Genomic DNA, 17,432 nt, shown 5'->3' on the forward strand with positions numbered 1-17,432 from the left:
GGCTCAGTGGTTGAGCATCTGCCTTTGGCCCAGGCTGTGATCCCGGGGTCCTGGGATCGAGTCCCACGTCGGGCTCCCACAGGGAGCCTGCTTCTCCCTCTGCCTGTGTCTCTGCCCCTCTCTTTCTGTGTTTCTCATGAATAAATAAATAAAATCTTTTTTTTTTTATTGTTTTTGCTTTGACAACATGGAGGAGCCTTGAGGACATTATGCTAAATAAAGCAAGCCAGTCATAAAAAGACAAATGCTCTGTGAGTCAAATTCATTAGAGGCCAAGGGTAGAGCGGGGCTTGCAGGGGCTGGGGACAGGGGGTGTGGGCATATCGGCCGGTGGCTGCACAGTCTCAGGCCTAGAAGACGAAGAGCACTGGAGACGACCGGTGGGGACGGTGGCACAACAAGTCACACGTACTTAATGCCACCGGGCACTTAAAAAGGATTACGATGGCAGGTCTTATGTGTATCTTACCACAGTTTTAAAGACAACAGTAAAATCATTTTTGCTTTATCCTGTGTTTCTTCTTCCTTGCCATTCCAAGAAAGTAGCAAGTCCCTTTGCATCCCTGAGGACAGCCCCACTTCTTGTCCCTTGGTAAAGGGCTTGGGTCAGATGTCAGGAGGGGAGGGAGTGGAGACAAGGGCAGAGGGAGGGAGGGAGTGAGGCTGGGAAGAGGGGGTGCTCCTCTTGTGATTTCTGGGACCTGCCCTCACCCCGCCCCCCAGCACCATGGGGGAAAGGCTGTGCCCCTTCTCCCCCCTGCAGCAGAGAGCACCAGCTTGAGGCAATGGGCTTCCCAAAAGCTGGGTGTCAGGTAGGAGTCCTGGCTGTCTGCTGGGCGGGGTTGGGGTGCTCAGATAGTGAGGCAGGTGACTGTGACTCTGCCAGCCTGGCTCTGGATGTGGCGCTGTGGCGTCTGGGGTTACCTGGCAGCTGCTGGAGTAGTGGTGAATGATCTTGGCCGTGATGGGGTTGTCCACGTGGGTGAGGAGCATCTGGGGGTGGCAGTACGAGGCCACGCAGCTGTATATCACCATGAGGGCGCTCTTCACCGTCTCCCGCCTCCAGGGATGGTCCTTCTGTGAGCCCAATGAGGAGAGGAGGAAGGGATGTGTGTGTGGGAAGAGGGGTCTGCTCAACTTGCCTCTGTGAGAGGGAGCAAGGCCGCCCCAACTGCGCGTGGACAGTCTCTGGGCGTATGGCCGAAGGAGCCATAGAGTCAGCAGAAGGTGCTTCAACTGAGAGTTTTCTGGGTGCCTCAGATCCTCATTCATTGATTCATTCATTCAACATATCTTTCTTGAGCACCTACTACTTGCCAGGTGCCGGGTACACAGTGGTGAGCAACTCACACGAGGGCCCAGCCCAGGGAGGCTCCAGTCCAGCGGCAGATGCCCGCAGCACCTGTTAGCTGTGAGCAGGTGGTTTGTGTGGACGCCCCTAAACGAGGCCACCCATACACTCGTCCATACCCTCACATGCCAGCCACCCGCTCCGGCCCGGGGCTCTCCTGATACTGGGAATCCAGTGGGAATAAGCAGCCTGAGATGCGGTGTTGCGTGCCACCAAACCCCCATGCAGGGCGGGCAGGGGTGCCTATGCCCATGCCCTGCCAGGCCTCTATAGAAATCCCTGCCTCAGGTCCTGCTTTGTGGAGAAGCTGGCGCAAAAGCCTGAGATGCACTTGACTCTCTCCATCCAGACTGCCAGACCCCCAGGGCAAGGGTTCCAGGTCAAGGCCAAAGTCCGGGGCACCGATGACTCTGGATGGTTGCCCACTGGGGCCTCAGCCAGCCTGTGGCTCTGTGTCCAGAGGTCCAGCTCCTGGCTTCACCGCTGGCCAGCTGCACACCTTGGGACAAGCTGCAGCTTTCTCTTCTATGGGGCAGAGGGCAGGGTAGCCTCTCCACCCCACTCCCATTGATCCACTGAGGCAGAGCTCCCGACACGTGGGAAGTACCCACTGAGTGCTCCCTGAGCAGCTTCTACACCTGGGTGGGGGTGAGGCCTGGGACGCTGCAATCTCACCAGCACCCAGGGGCGCCGCTGCGGCTGCTCTGAGGAGCCCAGGGTGGGCACTCCTTTGTAATATCTGGGTCCTGGAAAGGCCCACCTTGTGTTCTTGAGATCATCCAACGGCAAAAGCTTTGGTGGAGGAGGCCTCCGAGTGACACTGAGGGGAGTTTGCTGTTGAGATCTAGCGAGGACCTCGGCTGGGTGCTGAAAGCACTGATCTACGAGGCCCCCAGAGCCCTGACGCTTACCCGCCAAGCGCCGATCTGCCAGGACTGCTCCGACTCCTGGATCCTCTCCTCGAAGTCATGGAGCACGTTCAGCACAGTCTTCACCTGGCCACGGGCACAAAGGCCAAAGCATAGAATCACACCCTGCAGGGAGAGACCCAGCCAGCTGGGCTGAGGGTGGCGGGCAGGGAACCCCCCGCCCCGCACAGGTACACATACACACAGGCATGCACACGGACGCACCTGTGCACACACATGCACACACACACTCCAGTACACGCAGAAGCATGCAGGCACTCATGCACTCACAAGTAAGCACATGCCCATAACCCCGAGGGTCCAGAGGGGTCCGGTGGGTAGGAGGGGGCTGCCGGGCACCCTCACCTCCCGGTCAAAGTCATTGCCGTAGTCTGTCTTGTACAGCAGCTCCAGCAGCAGCACCTCCACCTTGTCGGCCTCCAGGCCCATGGCCAGCGTGAGGCCCAGGGCCCGATACAGAAAGCCCTGGAGAGGCAGAGGGGCAGGGGAGCTTCAGGCCTCTCTGCTCCGCCCTCCAGGGCTTGCCGTCATGGGGAGTCCCCTGCCTCACACTCTAGGCTTTTTGTTTCGGTGCACAGACATCTGTGCATTTCGTCGAGTCTTTAAATGTGCAGGTTATTGTGGAGGGCTGGGCTGCGTGCAGGGAAGTGTGTTATAAATAGTGGCCAAATTATTCACCCCTATAGAGGTTGAACCAATTTTCACCCACACTAAGCAATCTAAGAGCACCTGCCGATTAGCCATGCTGATCACCTTCGCACCTTCTCACGATCCAGTCTCTGAATCCCTGCCTGTATTCCTTTTATTTATTTTTTTAATTTAAATTCAACTGATTAACATATAGTGTATTATTGGTTTTGAGGGTAGAGGTCAGTGGCTCATCAGTCTTATATAACACCCCGTGCTCATTACATCCTGTGCCCTCCTTCATGCCCATCACCCAGTTACCCCATCTCCCCACCCACCTTCCCTCCAGTGACCCTCAGTTTGTTTCCTATGGCTAAGAGTCTCCTATGGTTTGTCTCCGTCTCTGATTTTGTCTTATTTTTCCCTCTCTTCTCCTATGATCCACTGTTTTGTTTCTTAAAGTCCACATATGAGTGAGATCATATGATGATTGTCTTTCTCTGGTTGACTTATTTCACTTAACATAAGACTCTCTGGTTCCATCCATGACATTGCAAATGGCAAGATTTCATTTTTTTTGATGGCTGGGTAGTATTCCATTGTAAACATATCCCACATCTTCTTTATCCATTCATCTATCTATGGACATCTGAGCTCTTTCCATAGTTTTCCCTGCCTGTATTCTTGCCCCATTTCCTGTTGGCTTATTTCTCCTGTCTTCTCTTTTATCCATAAGAGCCTCATGTGTAGGTTTGGAAAAACAACAAGAACAAACATGTCTTATTTCATTTAACCCACATGGCAACTCCAGATGGTAGATATGGTTGCCGTTTTGGGAGATGAAAATGCAAGAAGGAGGCGATAGAAGCAGGATTTAAAATCTGGGGTGCAAATAAAATAAAATAAAATAAAATCTGGGGTGCCTGGGTGGCCAGGCTGGCCAAGCACCTGACTCTTGGTTTCAGCTCAGGTCATGGTCTTGGGGTCATGAGATCAAGGCCGGCATCTGGCTCTGCACTCAACTCAGAGTCGGCTTGAGGATTCTCTCCCTCTGCCCCTTCCCCACCCACCCCCACTCACTCTAAATAAATAAAATCTTTTTTTAAAAAAAAAATCGAGCATGATCTGAGGCTCCTTTCTTGAGGCTCACATACCAGAGGCCTCAACCAGCAGATCACTCTACTGCTTTGTTTTCCCCCTAAGGTCTCCGTTCTCTTTTGATTTTATATTGTGACTTTGTCACACAGAAATTGTTCATTTTCACGGAGGAAAGTGTCTTTCATTTCCTTTGCCTTTCTTGGCTGTCTTTCATGCATATGAAGTCCTACTCCACATCAAGATTAAAAAAAAATATTCATTGATATATTCTCCTAGTTGTTCCACGGTTTTCTTTCATTTTGTACACTTAAATCTTTGATCTGTTCCGAGAGAGTAAATCCTTCCTTCGTGAACTTTATTGTCGATATGTTCCTAGCTATTCTCTTCCACTTGGTCATTCAGATGAACTTGGACACAATCTAGTCAAATTCCATAAAATTACCCAATTTCCACAAAAACTCCTTTTGGGACTTTGACCGGGAGTACGTTGTATGGCAGATTAATTTGAGAAACATGGACGGCTTTCCAACGTTGAGACTTCCCAGCCAACAACAAAGATTGTGTCAATGTCATCCCATTTCTCTGTGTCCTTGTCATTTTTTGTTCCTCACACTAGTTCCACACATATCATATAGTCAATAATTTATTCAATTACGTATTTACATTGTGTTGCTACTCGGAATGGGATCTTTTTTCATTATATTGTATTTTTGTTTTATTTGAATGTGGGAAAGATAATGATTTCTGCATATCAATTTTGGGAGAAGACTGGATCCTACACCTGGGACTGTAAGTCTGGAGGCTTCTGGTGGTCACCCTGCTCCTACCTGGAGGGTGCCAGCTGAGCCGAGAAGAGAGAGGACAGTCCTCATGAAGTTCTGTATCCAACTGTGCCTCCTTAAGTTTTCTAAGCCAGTAAAATCCTACTTATTGATATACTTTCCCTAGGCTAGGTGATCTATTGAAATAAGGTTGAATTCCACACATTTGCTTATTAAATATCATATACAACTTCCTTTTTTTAAGATTTTATTTATTTATTCATGAGAGACACAGAGAGGCAGAGACACAGGCAGAGGGAGAAGCAGGCTCCTCGCAGGGAGCCAATGGGGGACTCCATCCCTGGACCCCGGGATCACGACCTGAGCCAAAGGCAGATAGATGCTCAACCACTGAGCCACTAGGCATCTCATTTTGTGTCCTTTTTAAAGAAAGGCGACTGCCACATGTATCGCTTTGTTTGGATGTGTCTGGAGTCCTGGAAGCTTGACTGCCCTATGTTCTTAAAAAGGACCTTGAGAGCTTGTTTGGAAGTTCTATCGGGGGAACACAGGTATTTGTACACCCATGACCAAGAAACAGTCCTCCTCTACTGGGGAAGGTCATCCTCCTTGACCAGGCATGCAGCTTCGAGGGAGACGCACATGAAGCAGTGAGGGAGGATGGAGATACCCAGCTAGCCAGCCAGATCAGCCAAATCAACCCTGGCAATCAATGAGGTGACACATGTCACAGCCAGATTGCCCTCACATCCTGCATACGACATTCTTGTGAATGGTCATTGTCCTTAAATTGACATTGGATGAGATCTTATACCCACAAAGAAGATTATCTGTAAGATAGCCTTGCTTTTTGTTATTTTACACACAGGCTATAAAGGCTATCTATCTCTCTGAGCAAACACAATTTTTGGTTGACACCCGTGAAAACCTTTTCTTAGACATCTCATTGAGATATAATTTACATACCATAAAATTAACCCATTTAAGGTCTACAAATTCAGCAGTCTGGTCACAGAGTTGTGCAACCATCAGCACAATCTAAACGTAGAACATTTTTACCACTCCTCCAAACACACAAAGAAATCTCATACCTGTTGGCAGTCACTGCACATTTCCCATAGCCTCTGGCAACCACTGATCTACTTTCTGTAGATGCTTAAGAAGATGCTTATTCTGGACATTTCAGGTAAATGGAATGTTATAATGAGTATGTGGTGGTTTGCATTCCTTTGAGTCTGGCTTCTATCATTTAGCATAATGTCCTCAAGGGTCATCCTTTCTGTACTTCATTCCCTTTAATGGCTGAATAATATTCCGTTGTATGAATAGACCATATTTTGTGCTTTTTGTTTATCTTTTCATCCATTGGTGGGCATTTGGGCTACTTCTACTGTTTGGCTATAGGAACACTACTACTGTGAACACTACTACTGTGAAAAACTACTACTGTGAAAAATGTGTACACATTTTTGTGTGGATTTATGTTTCTGCTTCCCCTGGGCATATACAACTCAGAGTGGAATTCCCGGATCATATGGTAACTCTGTATTTAATACTTCAAGAAACTGGTTTTCCATTCACACCAGCAATAGATAAGTGTTTGAATTTCTCCACATTCTGGCTAATATTTGCTATTATCTGTCTTTTTTATCACAGCCATCCTAGTGGGTATGAGGTAATATGTCCTTGTGGCTTTGATTTGCATTTTCCCTAACAGTGATAATCTTTAACATTTTTTTCTTATGCTTACTCACCATGTGTGTACTTTCTTGAAGAAATGTCTATTCATATCATTTGCCCATTTCTAAACTGACTTGACTTTTTGTTATTGAGTGATAAGAATTCTTTGTATACTCTAGATACAAGTCCCTTATCAAGGACTTAATTTACAAATATTTTCTCTCATCCTAGGAGTTGTCTTTTCACTTTCTTGATGGCATGATTTTCAGCATAAGAATTTTTAGTTTTGATGATGTCTAATTTATCTATTTTCTCTTTCCTCACTTGTGCTTTTGGTCTCATATCCAAGAAGACTTTGCCCAAAAGCAGCTGACAGTAAATGTGAGGTTTATTTCTGCACTCTCGATTCTATTGCATCAATCTGTCTACCCATCCTTATGCCAGTACTACATTGTCTTGTTTACTGTAGTTGTGTGTAAGGAGTCTTGATATTGCAAGACTGGATGTTCTTGTATTCCCACATGAATTTTAGGATCAGATTGTCAATCTCTAAAAAAAGACAAAGAGGGGGATCCCTGGGTGGCTCAGCCGTTTAGCGCCTGCCTTCGGCCCAGGGCATGATCCCAGAGTCCTAGGATCAAGTCCCACATTGGGCTTCCTGCATGGAGCCTGCTTCTCTTTCTACCTGTGTCTCTGCCTCTCTCTGTGTGTGTCTCTCATTAATAAATAAATAAATAAATAAATAAATAAATAAATAAATAAAATCTTAAAAAAAAAAGACAAAGAGGGAAAGGCCGGCTATGGTTTATGACAGGGGTCAAAATGAATCTGTAGAGAGATTTGGGGATTTGTGCCATCTTGACCATATCATATTCCAATTTGTGAATATGGGATCCTTTCTGTTAATTGAGACCTCTGACTTCTCTCAACAATGTTCCGAGTTTCATAAAGACCTTTTTAGGTCTTAAAGGTCTTTAGGTCATAAAGACACACATGGTCATGAGCCAGTAGCTAGATGGGTCAGGTGTACACAATGACATCCAACAATCTGCCAGTGGGGGTGGGGACAGTTGAAGGTGCTGCTCCAAATCTTAGCTTGCCTACTCTTTCTTTGCCCCCTCCTGGCTTCATCGTCTTCACTGGTGAGCTAGATCAGCAACCCCTCAGCCCCCTTCTGTAATTCAATGTCATCCTCATCATTTTCACTATTTGCCAAAACCTGTTCAGACATCTGGATCCTTGTCTGTTGCACTCCGCTAGGAGACCAGTTCAGGTGGAGAGTGAAGTGAGAGAATCAGGAAGACTGAAGAAGGGACCACCCCACCCCCCACCCCAGCTTCAACGAGGCAGGTTCTTAGAGAAGAACAAAACAAGACAAGACACAAAAACCCACTGGCCTAAATCACCCACTTCTCCTCCCAGGACCCTGTCGAAAGCCACAGGTGCAGCTGGTCTCACACAGTCTGAGCCTCCATCCCACCATCCCTGGAGTCCTCTCCCTGTCTGAGTTGCCCTGACACTGTGAACACAAACCTTCTCCAGGGAGGGGCTATCGAAGCTTTCGATCTGGTTGTTCAGCTCTTTGCTCAGACGCAAGCTCCAGTTGGAACCTCGGGTCTTCTTAAGGGAGTTTCTCAGAAACTGAGGAGGCAAAAGACGTCGGTGGGCAATGCCAAAGGCCCCCAGTCCTGTTCTCTCCCAGGCTCCAGGAGTGTTGTGTGACCTTGAGCTGTGACTCACCCTCTCCAACCCCCTTCCCCAATTCCTAAATTGCTCGACCCACTGAACCCTGACCCAGAGCTAACATTCTGTGGAGCGGGGAGCAGCTGTGGCTTTTGGGCTGGAGGCAGGAGAGTCCCTGCTGTGCTGCTTTCCTGAACACTTGATTCCCCAGGATAGAAGGTTCTCTGTTCTCCCCTGCTGACAGATATAGCTGTGGACATGCCTGGTACTCCCCAGGTCTTCTCTGACAGAAGGAGAAGTGTCCTTTAGGGACTCCTAAACTCTCCACATGCCAACCCCACCAAGCATCCTCCCATGCACCCCTCCCCTTTCTCCCTACCCAACCTCAGCAAGCTGGATCACATCTTTACTTGAATTAGCTTGTCCTCCCAGGTCTTCTGATTCCAAGTAAACTCGGTATGTTCTGCAGAAAGAAGGTCCACATATGCTACTTTCTTCTGCTGCTCCCCTCTGGATCAGCCTCCTTAGTCAGGCATTTAAAGCCCTCCATAGATGGGCTCAGCACACGCTGCATGTCCCTCCCCACTCCCCCAAGGACCTAAATAAGCCATACTGGTCCACCTTGAGCTTTGGTTCCTGTTGTTCAAGCCACAGGATTAGGACTCTCAGTATGTGCACCAAGTGGAGAGTTGACTTGGGGTCGGTGACCCGGATGCCTCACCTTCCAAGTACTTGACCAGCAGTGGGATCTCCGCCTCCCACATGTCAGCCATGGAGGGCGCAATGCTCTGGCTCAGGGTCCTCAGGAGGTTGAGCATGGCTATTCCACGGCCCTCCCCCTTGTAGGGGGATGACATCAGCACCTGGGGAGCACCAACACTCCAGTGGGGCCCTGTCCCAGGCTGGGCAGTGCCAGGCATTTTATTCCCAGAAAGGAGAGGAAGGGTAAGATAGTGGGCTTTCTCCCCACCTGAGGCTTCCGTGGAATGTGGATTAATGCCCAGAGTCAACACAAAGAGGAGAAGGGGGGCACCTGGGTGGCTTAGTCAGTCAGTCATCTGACTCTTGATTTGGGCTCAAGTTGTGATCTCAGGGTTGTGAGATCGAGCCCCGCATCCAACTCTGTGCTGGGCATGGAGCCTGCTTGGGATTCTCTCCCTCTCCTTCTGTCCCTCCCCCTCCCCACTCTCTCTTAAAAAAGAAAGAAGAAAGAAAGAGAAAGAAAGAAAGAAAGAAAGAAAGAAAGAAAGAAAGAAAGAAAGAAGAAAGAAAGAAAGAAAGAAAGAAAGAAAGAAAGAAAGAAAGAAAGAAAGAAAGAAAGAAAGAAGAAAGAAAACGAAAGAATAGATGCAAGACCTCCAGGTGAAGGCAGGCCTTTGGAAGTGTCATGGGGATGCTGCAGAGCTGCTCAAAGGCTGAACAGAGGAATCTGGGAACATGTCCTCACCAGGTCCCTGGGCATCCGAACACACTGCCCCTGCACCATCTACCCAAGAGGAATGGAAGGGACCCAGAACACTCTGTCCAGCCGAGTGTCTAGTTCCCTCCTCCCACTGAGGGCTTTGGGAATTAGGAACTCAAGAAAGAGGTGCCACAGGCCATGGCCTGCTCAGGCCAGGGCAGAGCCTGGGTGAGCCACTCACCAGGAGACGGGCCAACAGTTTCTGGGGTGCAGGCAGGTCCACTGAGGAAGAAGGAAATGGGAACCTGCTCCAGTTGTGTAGCTTGAACCAGGACATGCCCGCCCCTGCTCCCATGCCCCCGTTACTCTGAGAAGGGCTTTGCCCTGGAAGGTACTTCCCCAACACCATCCCATTGCCCCCAGTGGGTTGGCACAGGGACCAGTGATATGTCCATAAGGAACATTATTTTAAGTGGCTTATCCTGAGAAGAGGGGATGACCATGCTTTGGGCTAAAGCATAGATGTCGTGGGGGTGGGGGAGCTGGCCCAGGGTCCAGATGAGGTCAAGAAGAAGACCCCTCACCATTGGCTATCCCTTGGTCCTTAAAGGGCTCCTAAAGTCAGGCCCATCCCCAGTGACGCCCATCCAGCAAAGAAAGCTCCAGGTCGGTGAGAACAGCCCCCTTGGAACAAACAGCATCATCCTGCCCCTTAGATCGTGCCAGTCACTTTTTTGAGTGTCTGCTGTCAAGGGTGCTGAGTTGGGGGTGGGGGAGGGAGGGCCATGGTAGGGTGGTTTACAGAGCACCCACCCGGATGGGACCTGCTGGCTCACAGAGACCCAGACAAGCCACACCTGGAGAACAGCTGAATCTCCACAGGGAGGGGTCTTGGGACAGGGTGCGGGGCGGGGGAGGGGACATGAGGAATGAACCTGCCAAAGGAAGTTTGCACAACTTTAGCACCTCCTCAGGTATGATAAGGGCAGGCCTTTGGCCTGGCTGTCTGGATTTCTGGACGCTCCCTGGAAGACGGGGAGGGGAATTATTCCAAGAGAGCGAGCGGCCCCCCTGCCCACCGTGCTTGCTCTTGCTGGCCACACCGGCCGCCGCGTCCTTGGCGTGGAGCTGGCGTTCGGCCAGGTTAGTGAGGCTGATGCAGATGGGGGTCAAGGCCTCCGTGTAATCCGTCTCCATGATGTAGCACAGGAGCCTCACCCAAAACTCCTGGATGGGGCGGGGGCGGGCAGGGGGGCAGAGGCAGCATTAGCTGGAGGGCAGCTGTGGCCGACCCGTCCAGCTCGCCCCACACCCGCCCCACATTCTGGTACCTGCCCTAAGCAGCAGCTCCACGGATGGTAGCTCCCATCATTCTCAGTATCTCTGTTATTACGAGAAACTGCCCCAGGACGGGGAGCATCTAGCCCAAGGCCTCACTTAAAGGACAAGGATCCCCTCCTTATAAATTTTTCCCACTCTTTGCTAGGTCACCCTGTGTTGCAATGAAAAGTTGGCACATTCGTTTCCCCCCCTAAGCCTGTGACGTGCTGAGCCCTTCCAGCACATGCCTTCATGTCTTCACATAGTAGGAGCTCCCTGGATGTTTGCGGAATTAATCCATTCGAATCATCTCTTCACACACACACACACAGACACGCACACACACACATCTGGGTGGAAGAGACACATTTCTGGCTAGAAGTCAATGGGTATGTATCAAGGCCCGCTGTGTGCCAGCCACTGCCTGAGGCTCTGGGGGACCAGGTTCCCATCGAGGGCACAGCCTCTAGAATTGCATCTTCAAGGGCAAGAGCTCAGGCAGTGGGACGATCGGGGCCTTCCCGGCATCCCAGATAGCAACAGCACAGGATTCTGGGCATGTGCCATTTGCCCCGAGCTGGTGCAGGACGCACACAGGTGAAGCTGTCACCTGCAGGGGCCTGGCCCAGGGGGCGGGGGACACACTCACATTGGTCATCCCACTGACGGAGGAGGTTATGATCCTCACGGTGTCCATGGTGACTTTATGGACCATCTTCTCCTCCAGATCCCTCTGATAGAAGCTCTCTCGGTGATTTGTCTGGAAGCCAGAACCCAGGGGTCCCTGCTCGTGGGCCGGCAGGGGCTTGCTGCGGTCTCAGGTGTGGTCTCCTCACCCCCATGGGGCTCCATGCCCAGATACTGGGTCTCCAGAGTTTTCTAGATTCCTACCCGGGCAACTGCACACACCTCTACCTACAGCTTGCCACGCACGTGGGCACTCGTGTCATGGATGTAGATTCGTGCGGGTTCAAGCACAGGTGCAGCAAACAGATTCTTTCCTCAACGCTTTGGAAACCCCTTCCAAGGACCTGCAGCACCGTGGTCTGCATATCAGGGCCACTCACCAGCTTGTAGGTGGACAGGGTCAGCTGCACGGACACATACTTCAGGCCCCAGCCTTTGATCCTGTCCTGGTAGCCGGATAGAGCCAATTGGCCGATGATGCGGAGAATAGCCATCCTCACCTGAGGGCACAGGGCAGCGGACAAGCCGGAATTGGGGTGGGCTCCCCGGTTGGGGGGCTTAGCATCTAAGACCCAATCTTGTCCCATGAGACAGCTAGGAATCGGGGGTGCTACTGCCCTCTCTGTCCACCACCCCTTGCCTCATCCATCCAAGGAATCAAACTCTGCAGCATGCCCACCAGGGCCGTTATCTGAGCCCTTCAGAGACACGGAGCACACCCATCCCTTCCAGATGGGTTGCTCCATCCTTAGGCAGCCCTGTGGGGACAGCCTGACTCTTATCCTGGGCTCCCCAGGCTTGGCCAGCCCAGAACACGCCTATTCTCCCCCCGCCCCCCTTGACGGCCTCCACATCTTGAGAATGGCTCTGCCTAAATCTCCAGCCCCAGCCCCTCCCCGGCCCCATGCCCTCTCACGTTTGTGCAGACCCTCACCCCCCTGGGCCTTCCCAGGGGACATGCAGCGACTTCCAGGGCCTCCGGCCAGAATTGAAGCTACATTCCAAGGTGGCTGTGGCTACAGTGGACCTGGGCTGTGGTTATTTTTTTTTTTTATTTTGTCCTCTATTTGGAGGGTGAGGGTGAATTCCTCAGTTGCTGTTTTCAAATGCAGTAAAGATTTTATAAAACCCTCAGGATTCACTCAGCCTCCCCTCTGCCCAGGGTAGTGTCTGAGCCCCTTCACCCGATGACAGTAAGTGTCTCAGGAGCAGGACCGCAGCTCCAGTGGGCCTCTCTCCTCTACCCCTACTCCATGCCACCCAGGAATCTAGGTTTCCCATCAAAGGGCCTCCGGCAGGCAGCCCCCACCCACAGAGCAGGAGATGAGCAAAGGCCACCTGCCGGGCCTCCCTCTGGGTCCCCCACAGTGTGCCCTGAACACCATCCCCTTCCAGGTCTCTGCCCTGTTACCTTGAAGCGGGTGTCAGAGAGGGTGTTCTTGACCACCCGGATGGCCAAGGAGATGGTCCTGATATTCATTCTGGGCTCTGAAAGAGGAAAACCAGCCTGGAGGGCCACCAGCCTCGGAGCTGGGCCCGGGGGGAAGCGAGAGTCCCGGAGCACCAGGCCTGCCCACCACCCTCCACCAGGAGCCAGGCGTCAGGTGGCTCATCCACATCACGCCTCCTAGGAGCCTCTGACTCCCACCACAGCTCGGGGACACTTCCCTCAGGAGCCTCGCTGGCCACCTCCTTGTCCCCTCAACACCTGTCCCACCCCGCCTGGCCAGGGGACGGTGTTTCTACACCTCACTCCCTTGGCCTCTCTGCTTTGTGATTCCCTTTGGAACCCAGGTGGACTCTGCTTGCCAGCAGGGTCCCCACCTCCTACGTCATTAGTGCCTCCCGGTGGACACGCAGGGCCAGGCACACAGTGGGCACGCACTGGTCACAAGGCACAGCGCTGCAGAGCCGGGTGCTGGGGCCGGGCTGCCTGGGTTCAAATCCTGTGTCTGCCCCATCCTAGCTATGTGATCTCAGGTGAACTCCTCAGCGCCGCCCTCTAGGCCTCAGTCTCCCTACTTTTGAAATGTGGATGATAATAGCACCTCTGTCGCGGAGCTTCTGCGAGCAGTAAAGAGCCAACCCAGTGCTTGGCACACCAGAAGTGCTTTGTAAGTGCTTATGAGTCATAGCACCGCTGACGGTCGATTCGGGGAGGAGGAAGACTAGGAGACCTAAGATAGAGCCACGAGAAGGTTCTGGGGAGGCCCAGTATGGATAGAATTACGGTTGGGTGCTCAACCTGATGCTACACTCAAGGCCCCATGTTACTACAGGTCAAGGCTGCTGGAAGAAGGAGAGGCGCGCAGGACAGGATGGAGGTAGCAGATAACCAGGCACTGAGGTAGCATGTTACAGTTCCAAGTTTGCACCTGCAAAGTAGAAGCCTTACACCCCCCCCCGCCCCTATTTAAAAAATAGTATATGCTCCTTGCAGAATTATTATTATTATTATTATTATTATTATTTTATTTTTTGCAGAATTAAACAGTCCCGGTGTGTCCCCTAAACTCACGCAGCAATAAGCATGTGGATTTCCCGCAGGTGACCAAGGTGGTGCTGCGTGTCCTGCTGCCCTTCAGCCAGAGAGGGCATCTTGTCCACAAAAAGGTACAGACGGACTACACCCTTTATGGTTGAGTGATATCCCACTAGGTGGATAAACTCTCATTCGCTTCAGGAATCCCCCTATAGAAAACCGGTTAGGCTGTTTGCAGGGTTTTGCTTTTACACAAGACACGCTCACGAACATCCTTGTCCGGTTACGTTTAGGGGAAGGATTCCCTTCAGACAACGGTCACTGGTCAAAAAGTCGGGATGGTTAAGCCCAGGTTTTGGTCCGTATCCAATTGAGCGCCCAGAATGCTTTATCAGTTCACACCCCCTGTCCACAAAGTGCAAGAAGCTGGTTGCTTGTTGTTCCAGCACTGGGCTTAGCAAAGCAGAACCCGCGGGCTAAATCCGGCCCAAAGCCCATTTTTGTAAACAAAGTCTCATCGGAACACAGCCACCCTCTGCAGTGTGTGGCTGCTTTTGCACAGTTGAGTCGTTGTCGCAGGGGCCGTATGGCCTGTAAAGCCAAACATGTTTTTACTAGCCGGCCTTTGACAGAAAAGTAGCCAGGCCCACCCTAGTCGTGATCATCTCTGGCCGCCAGACAACTCAAGATGGTCTCATTGTTGCTTAAATTTGTATTTTATTTTGTTTTTCAGAGAAGGCTTTACTGGCAGCAGAATGTGCTTCATAGACAGTTGCCCAGTTTGTGCAGTGCTCGAGGGCACCCTGTTGAAGGGCTGAACAGGAGTGGCCCGGGCTCCTCTAAATAAATCGCGTACCTGCAGGGCCACAGGCTGCCAGCAAAGGGTGCCTTGCTCCAACTCACACAAAGGTGCCGTCTGAGCTAGTGTCCCAGTTGGGGACAGGTTTCCCCCTTTGGATTGCAAGGCCAGGTTTAGAGTTTGGGCCTAGGGATTTAGAATCAGGGTGTTTAACTGCAATTAGGGACAGTGGGGCTTTAGCCCTACACCTACACGGTGGGATTCGGCCTTATTTAAAGCCTTTGATTTCACTTTGGGGTCCGGGGTGGGGGGGCTAGTTCTAGGATTCAGGTTACAAGTTTGGAATTCAGACTCAGAGGGAAGCTGGGATTCAGAGTTTGAGGAGACGACTGAGGGTGGGGAGTGTGGGTCACGGTGCTGGTTAGGCCCAAGGGTAGAAAATAGGAAGCATCCGGGAGCTGTGACTCCATGGTCCAGCCCGTGGGGTCTATGAAAGAGGAAATGACGAGGGTCCAGACGTGGGTGAGACCTGCCTCCCTGGCCTCCCGCCCGGTCCAGTTCCGTCCTTGCTCACCATCTGCGCTCACCACGGCCCTAATCAGGGTCAGGGTCCCCACGCGGATGGCCTCCTTGCTCATCTCTATCTGACTGAAGAAGAATTTCATCAACTCCTTGGGATAGGACCGGGCTGCAGGGAGAAGGCTGCTTTAGTCCCGGGGCTGGGACTCCCCAGGCTCACTCACAGCGGACAGGGGGGTGCTCACCAAGGGCTATGAAGCACTGTACGATCTCCACCAAGTTTTGGCTGCTGTATTGCTGCTGGGCAGGAACCTTGGCACACACCTGGGAAGGGGGCGTGCAGGGAATGTGGTGAGATCACAACCAGAGAGGGGATGCAAGTGCAGGGCCAGCCCAGCCCGGCCATGCCAGCACCACGTGGGCATCAACACCTTGCAACCCGCCACACCCACCCTGGGGGTACGGGAGCCCGTGAGCAAGACCAGGACTCCACCACCATCACACCCTGTCCCCTGGTCGGCCACGCCGCCTGCCGCAGCCCACTTCCCACTGATCCACCCTGAGCATGCTGGTGCCCCAGCCAAGCTTGCCGGCCTCACCTGGACGTGCAGTTCTGTGAAAATGGTGTGCAGTTGCATTTCGGGGACTGGGGTGTTGGTGGTGACGGACATTTCCAGGATCTGCCTTAAGACCTACAACAGACAGGCAAATGGTGGGAGATGACCTCCTGCAGATCCAGATCACTTAACCCTAGACTCTTGCTATGCAGCGTGGCCCAGCGGGCGGTATCCGCATCTCCGCCGGGAGCTAGTTAGAAGCGCAGCCTCTGAGGCCCTGCTCCAGCCCTGCTGAATCTGACCCTGCATTTCGGCCACCCCCCAGGCAGGGCCTAGCACAGTGAAGCTTGCAAAGGGCTGTGCTCGGCCACCGAGCATGGCATTCAAGGCCCTCTTCCCCTTTCTCTCAGATCCACCTGGAGGTGAAGCCCATTCTTTCGCCAGAGCGACCCAGCAGCGGGCCTCTAGATCTATCACATTAATTCCTGCTTCTTGCTTTTAGAGTTGAGGACCACGCCTCGTCTGCAGACAGATGAGTGATCCCCTTACAGTATCTTCAGCCTGGGTCACACCTCCACTCCGAACACTGCCAAGACTCCATCTCATGCGGCTTAGGGGCTGTCGTGGGTTAAAGGGTCCCCCCAAAATTCACGTACACCAGGAACCCCAGAATGTGACCTTATTTGAAAACAAGGCTTTCCAGACATAGTTAAGGGTCTCAGATGAGACCATCCTGGATTTAGGGTGGACCTTACATCCAACTATCGATGTCCTTGTAAGAAAAGGAGAGGACACAGAGGCAGACACGGAGAAGAGGCCGCGTGAAGAGGGAGAGGGACCCTGGAATGGTGGGGCGGCCAGCTGCGCAATGCCTGGGGCCACCAGAAGCTGGAAGAGGCAAGAAAGGATCCTTCCCCAGGCCGTCCTTCAGGGCCTTATGGCAGCCGCCCCAGGGAACTAATGCACCACCTCACTGTGGCCTCCAAGACACTTTGGGATCTGTCCCTCCCGCCTGGAACAACAGTTTTCTCGAAAATCCAACAAGTGCCAGGCCCCAGCTTCTATCCAGGTGACTCCTCCCTAGCCGCCCCCCCCCCAACCCCGTCCTAGAAGCAAGCGTCCAGCCGGGCTGAGGCCCAGCGAGCTCTGACCTGCGTGATGAAGAGCGCCTCCAGGCTGCCCCGGTACTCCGCCAGCAGCAGCGGGATGTAGTCATACACCTGGTCCCGCAGGTCATCGTTGGGCAGGAGCAGGTTCAGCATGGGCTTCAGGGATTTGATGACCCCCAGCTTCACCTACCCCGGGAGCCCGGGACCCCCGGCAGTCGCGTACCTGCAGGGCCACATGCTGGCCCACCAGGGCCCTCACCGCACCCAGAGAGTCAAGGACACGTGACGGAGGGCCCCCCCCGAGACCCCCACTGGCAGGCGACGAGGCCGGACTGTCCCTGCGAGTCCCAGCTCGGTCACTCAGCAGAACCTCTCTGAGGGCCTCAGTGTCCTCGTGTGCAGAGCAG

The 17,432-nt window shown here is 52.4% G+C and overlaps 1 protein-coding gene across 1 annotated transcript in view; it reads right to left on the reverse strand.

The window, feature by feature from the left end:
• Positions 1-17,432, reverse strand: part of MROH2A (maestro heat like repeat family member 2A) — a 47,144-nt gene that overhangs the window by 20,198 nt on the left and 9,514 nt on the right. Inside the window, exons 8-22 of the mRNA XM_026006215.2 lie at positions 17,068-17,211; positions 15,959-16,051; positions 15,605-15,683; positions 15,415-15,528; positions 12,971-13,047; positions 11,940-12,059; positions 11,522-11,632; positions 10,632-10,779; positions 9,794-9,834; positions 8,872-9,013; positions 8,561-8,613; positions 8,001-8,108; positions 2,626-2,745; positions 2,263-2,385; positions 925-1,077 (exon numbers count right to left, since the gene is read on the reverse strand). Of these exons, the coding sequence (XP_025862000.2) occupies positions 925-1,077; positions 2,263-2,385; positions 2,626-2,745; positions 8,001-8,108; positions 8,561-8,613; positions 8,872-9,013; positions 9,794-9,834; positions 10,632-10,779; positions 11,522-11,632; positions 11,940-12,059; positions 12,971-13,047; positions 15,415-15,528; positions 15,605-15,683; positions 15,959-16,051; positions 17,068-17,211 (1,626 nt within the window). The remainder of the gene's footprint in view (positions 1-924; positions 1,078-2,262; positions 2,386-2,625; positions 2,746-8,000; positions 8,109-8,560; positions 8,614-8,871; positions 9,014-9,793; positions 9,835-10,631; positions 10,780-11,521; positions 11,633-11,939; positions 12,060-12,970; positions 13,048-15,414; positions 15,529-15,604; positions 15,684-15,958; positions 16,052-17,067; positions 17,212-17,432) is intronic.

This window comes from Vulpes vulpes, chromosome 9, assembly GCF_048418805.1.
Source record: "Vulpes vulpes isolate BD-2025 chromosome 9, VulVul3, whole genome shotgun sequence".
In the NCBI taxonomy this organism is placed as follows: domain Eukaryota; kingdom Metazoa; phylum Chordata; class Mammalia; order Carnivora; family Canidae; genus Vulpes; species Vulpes vulpes.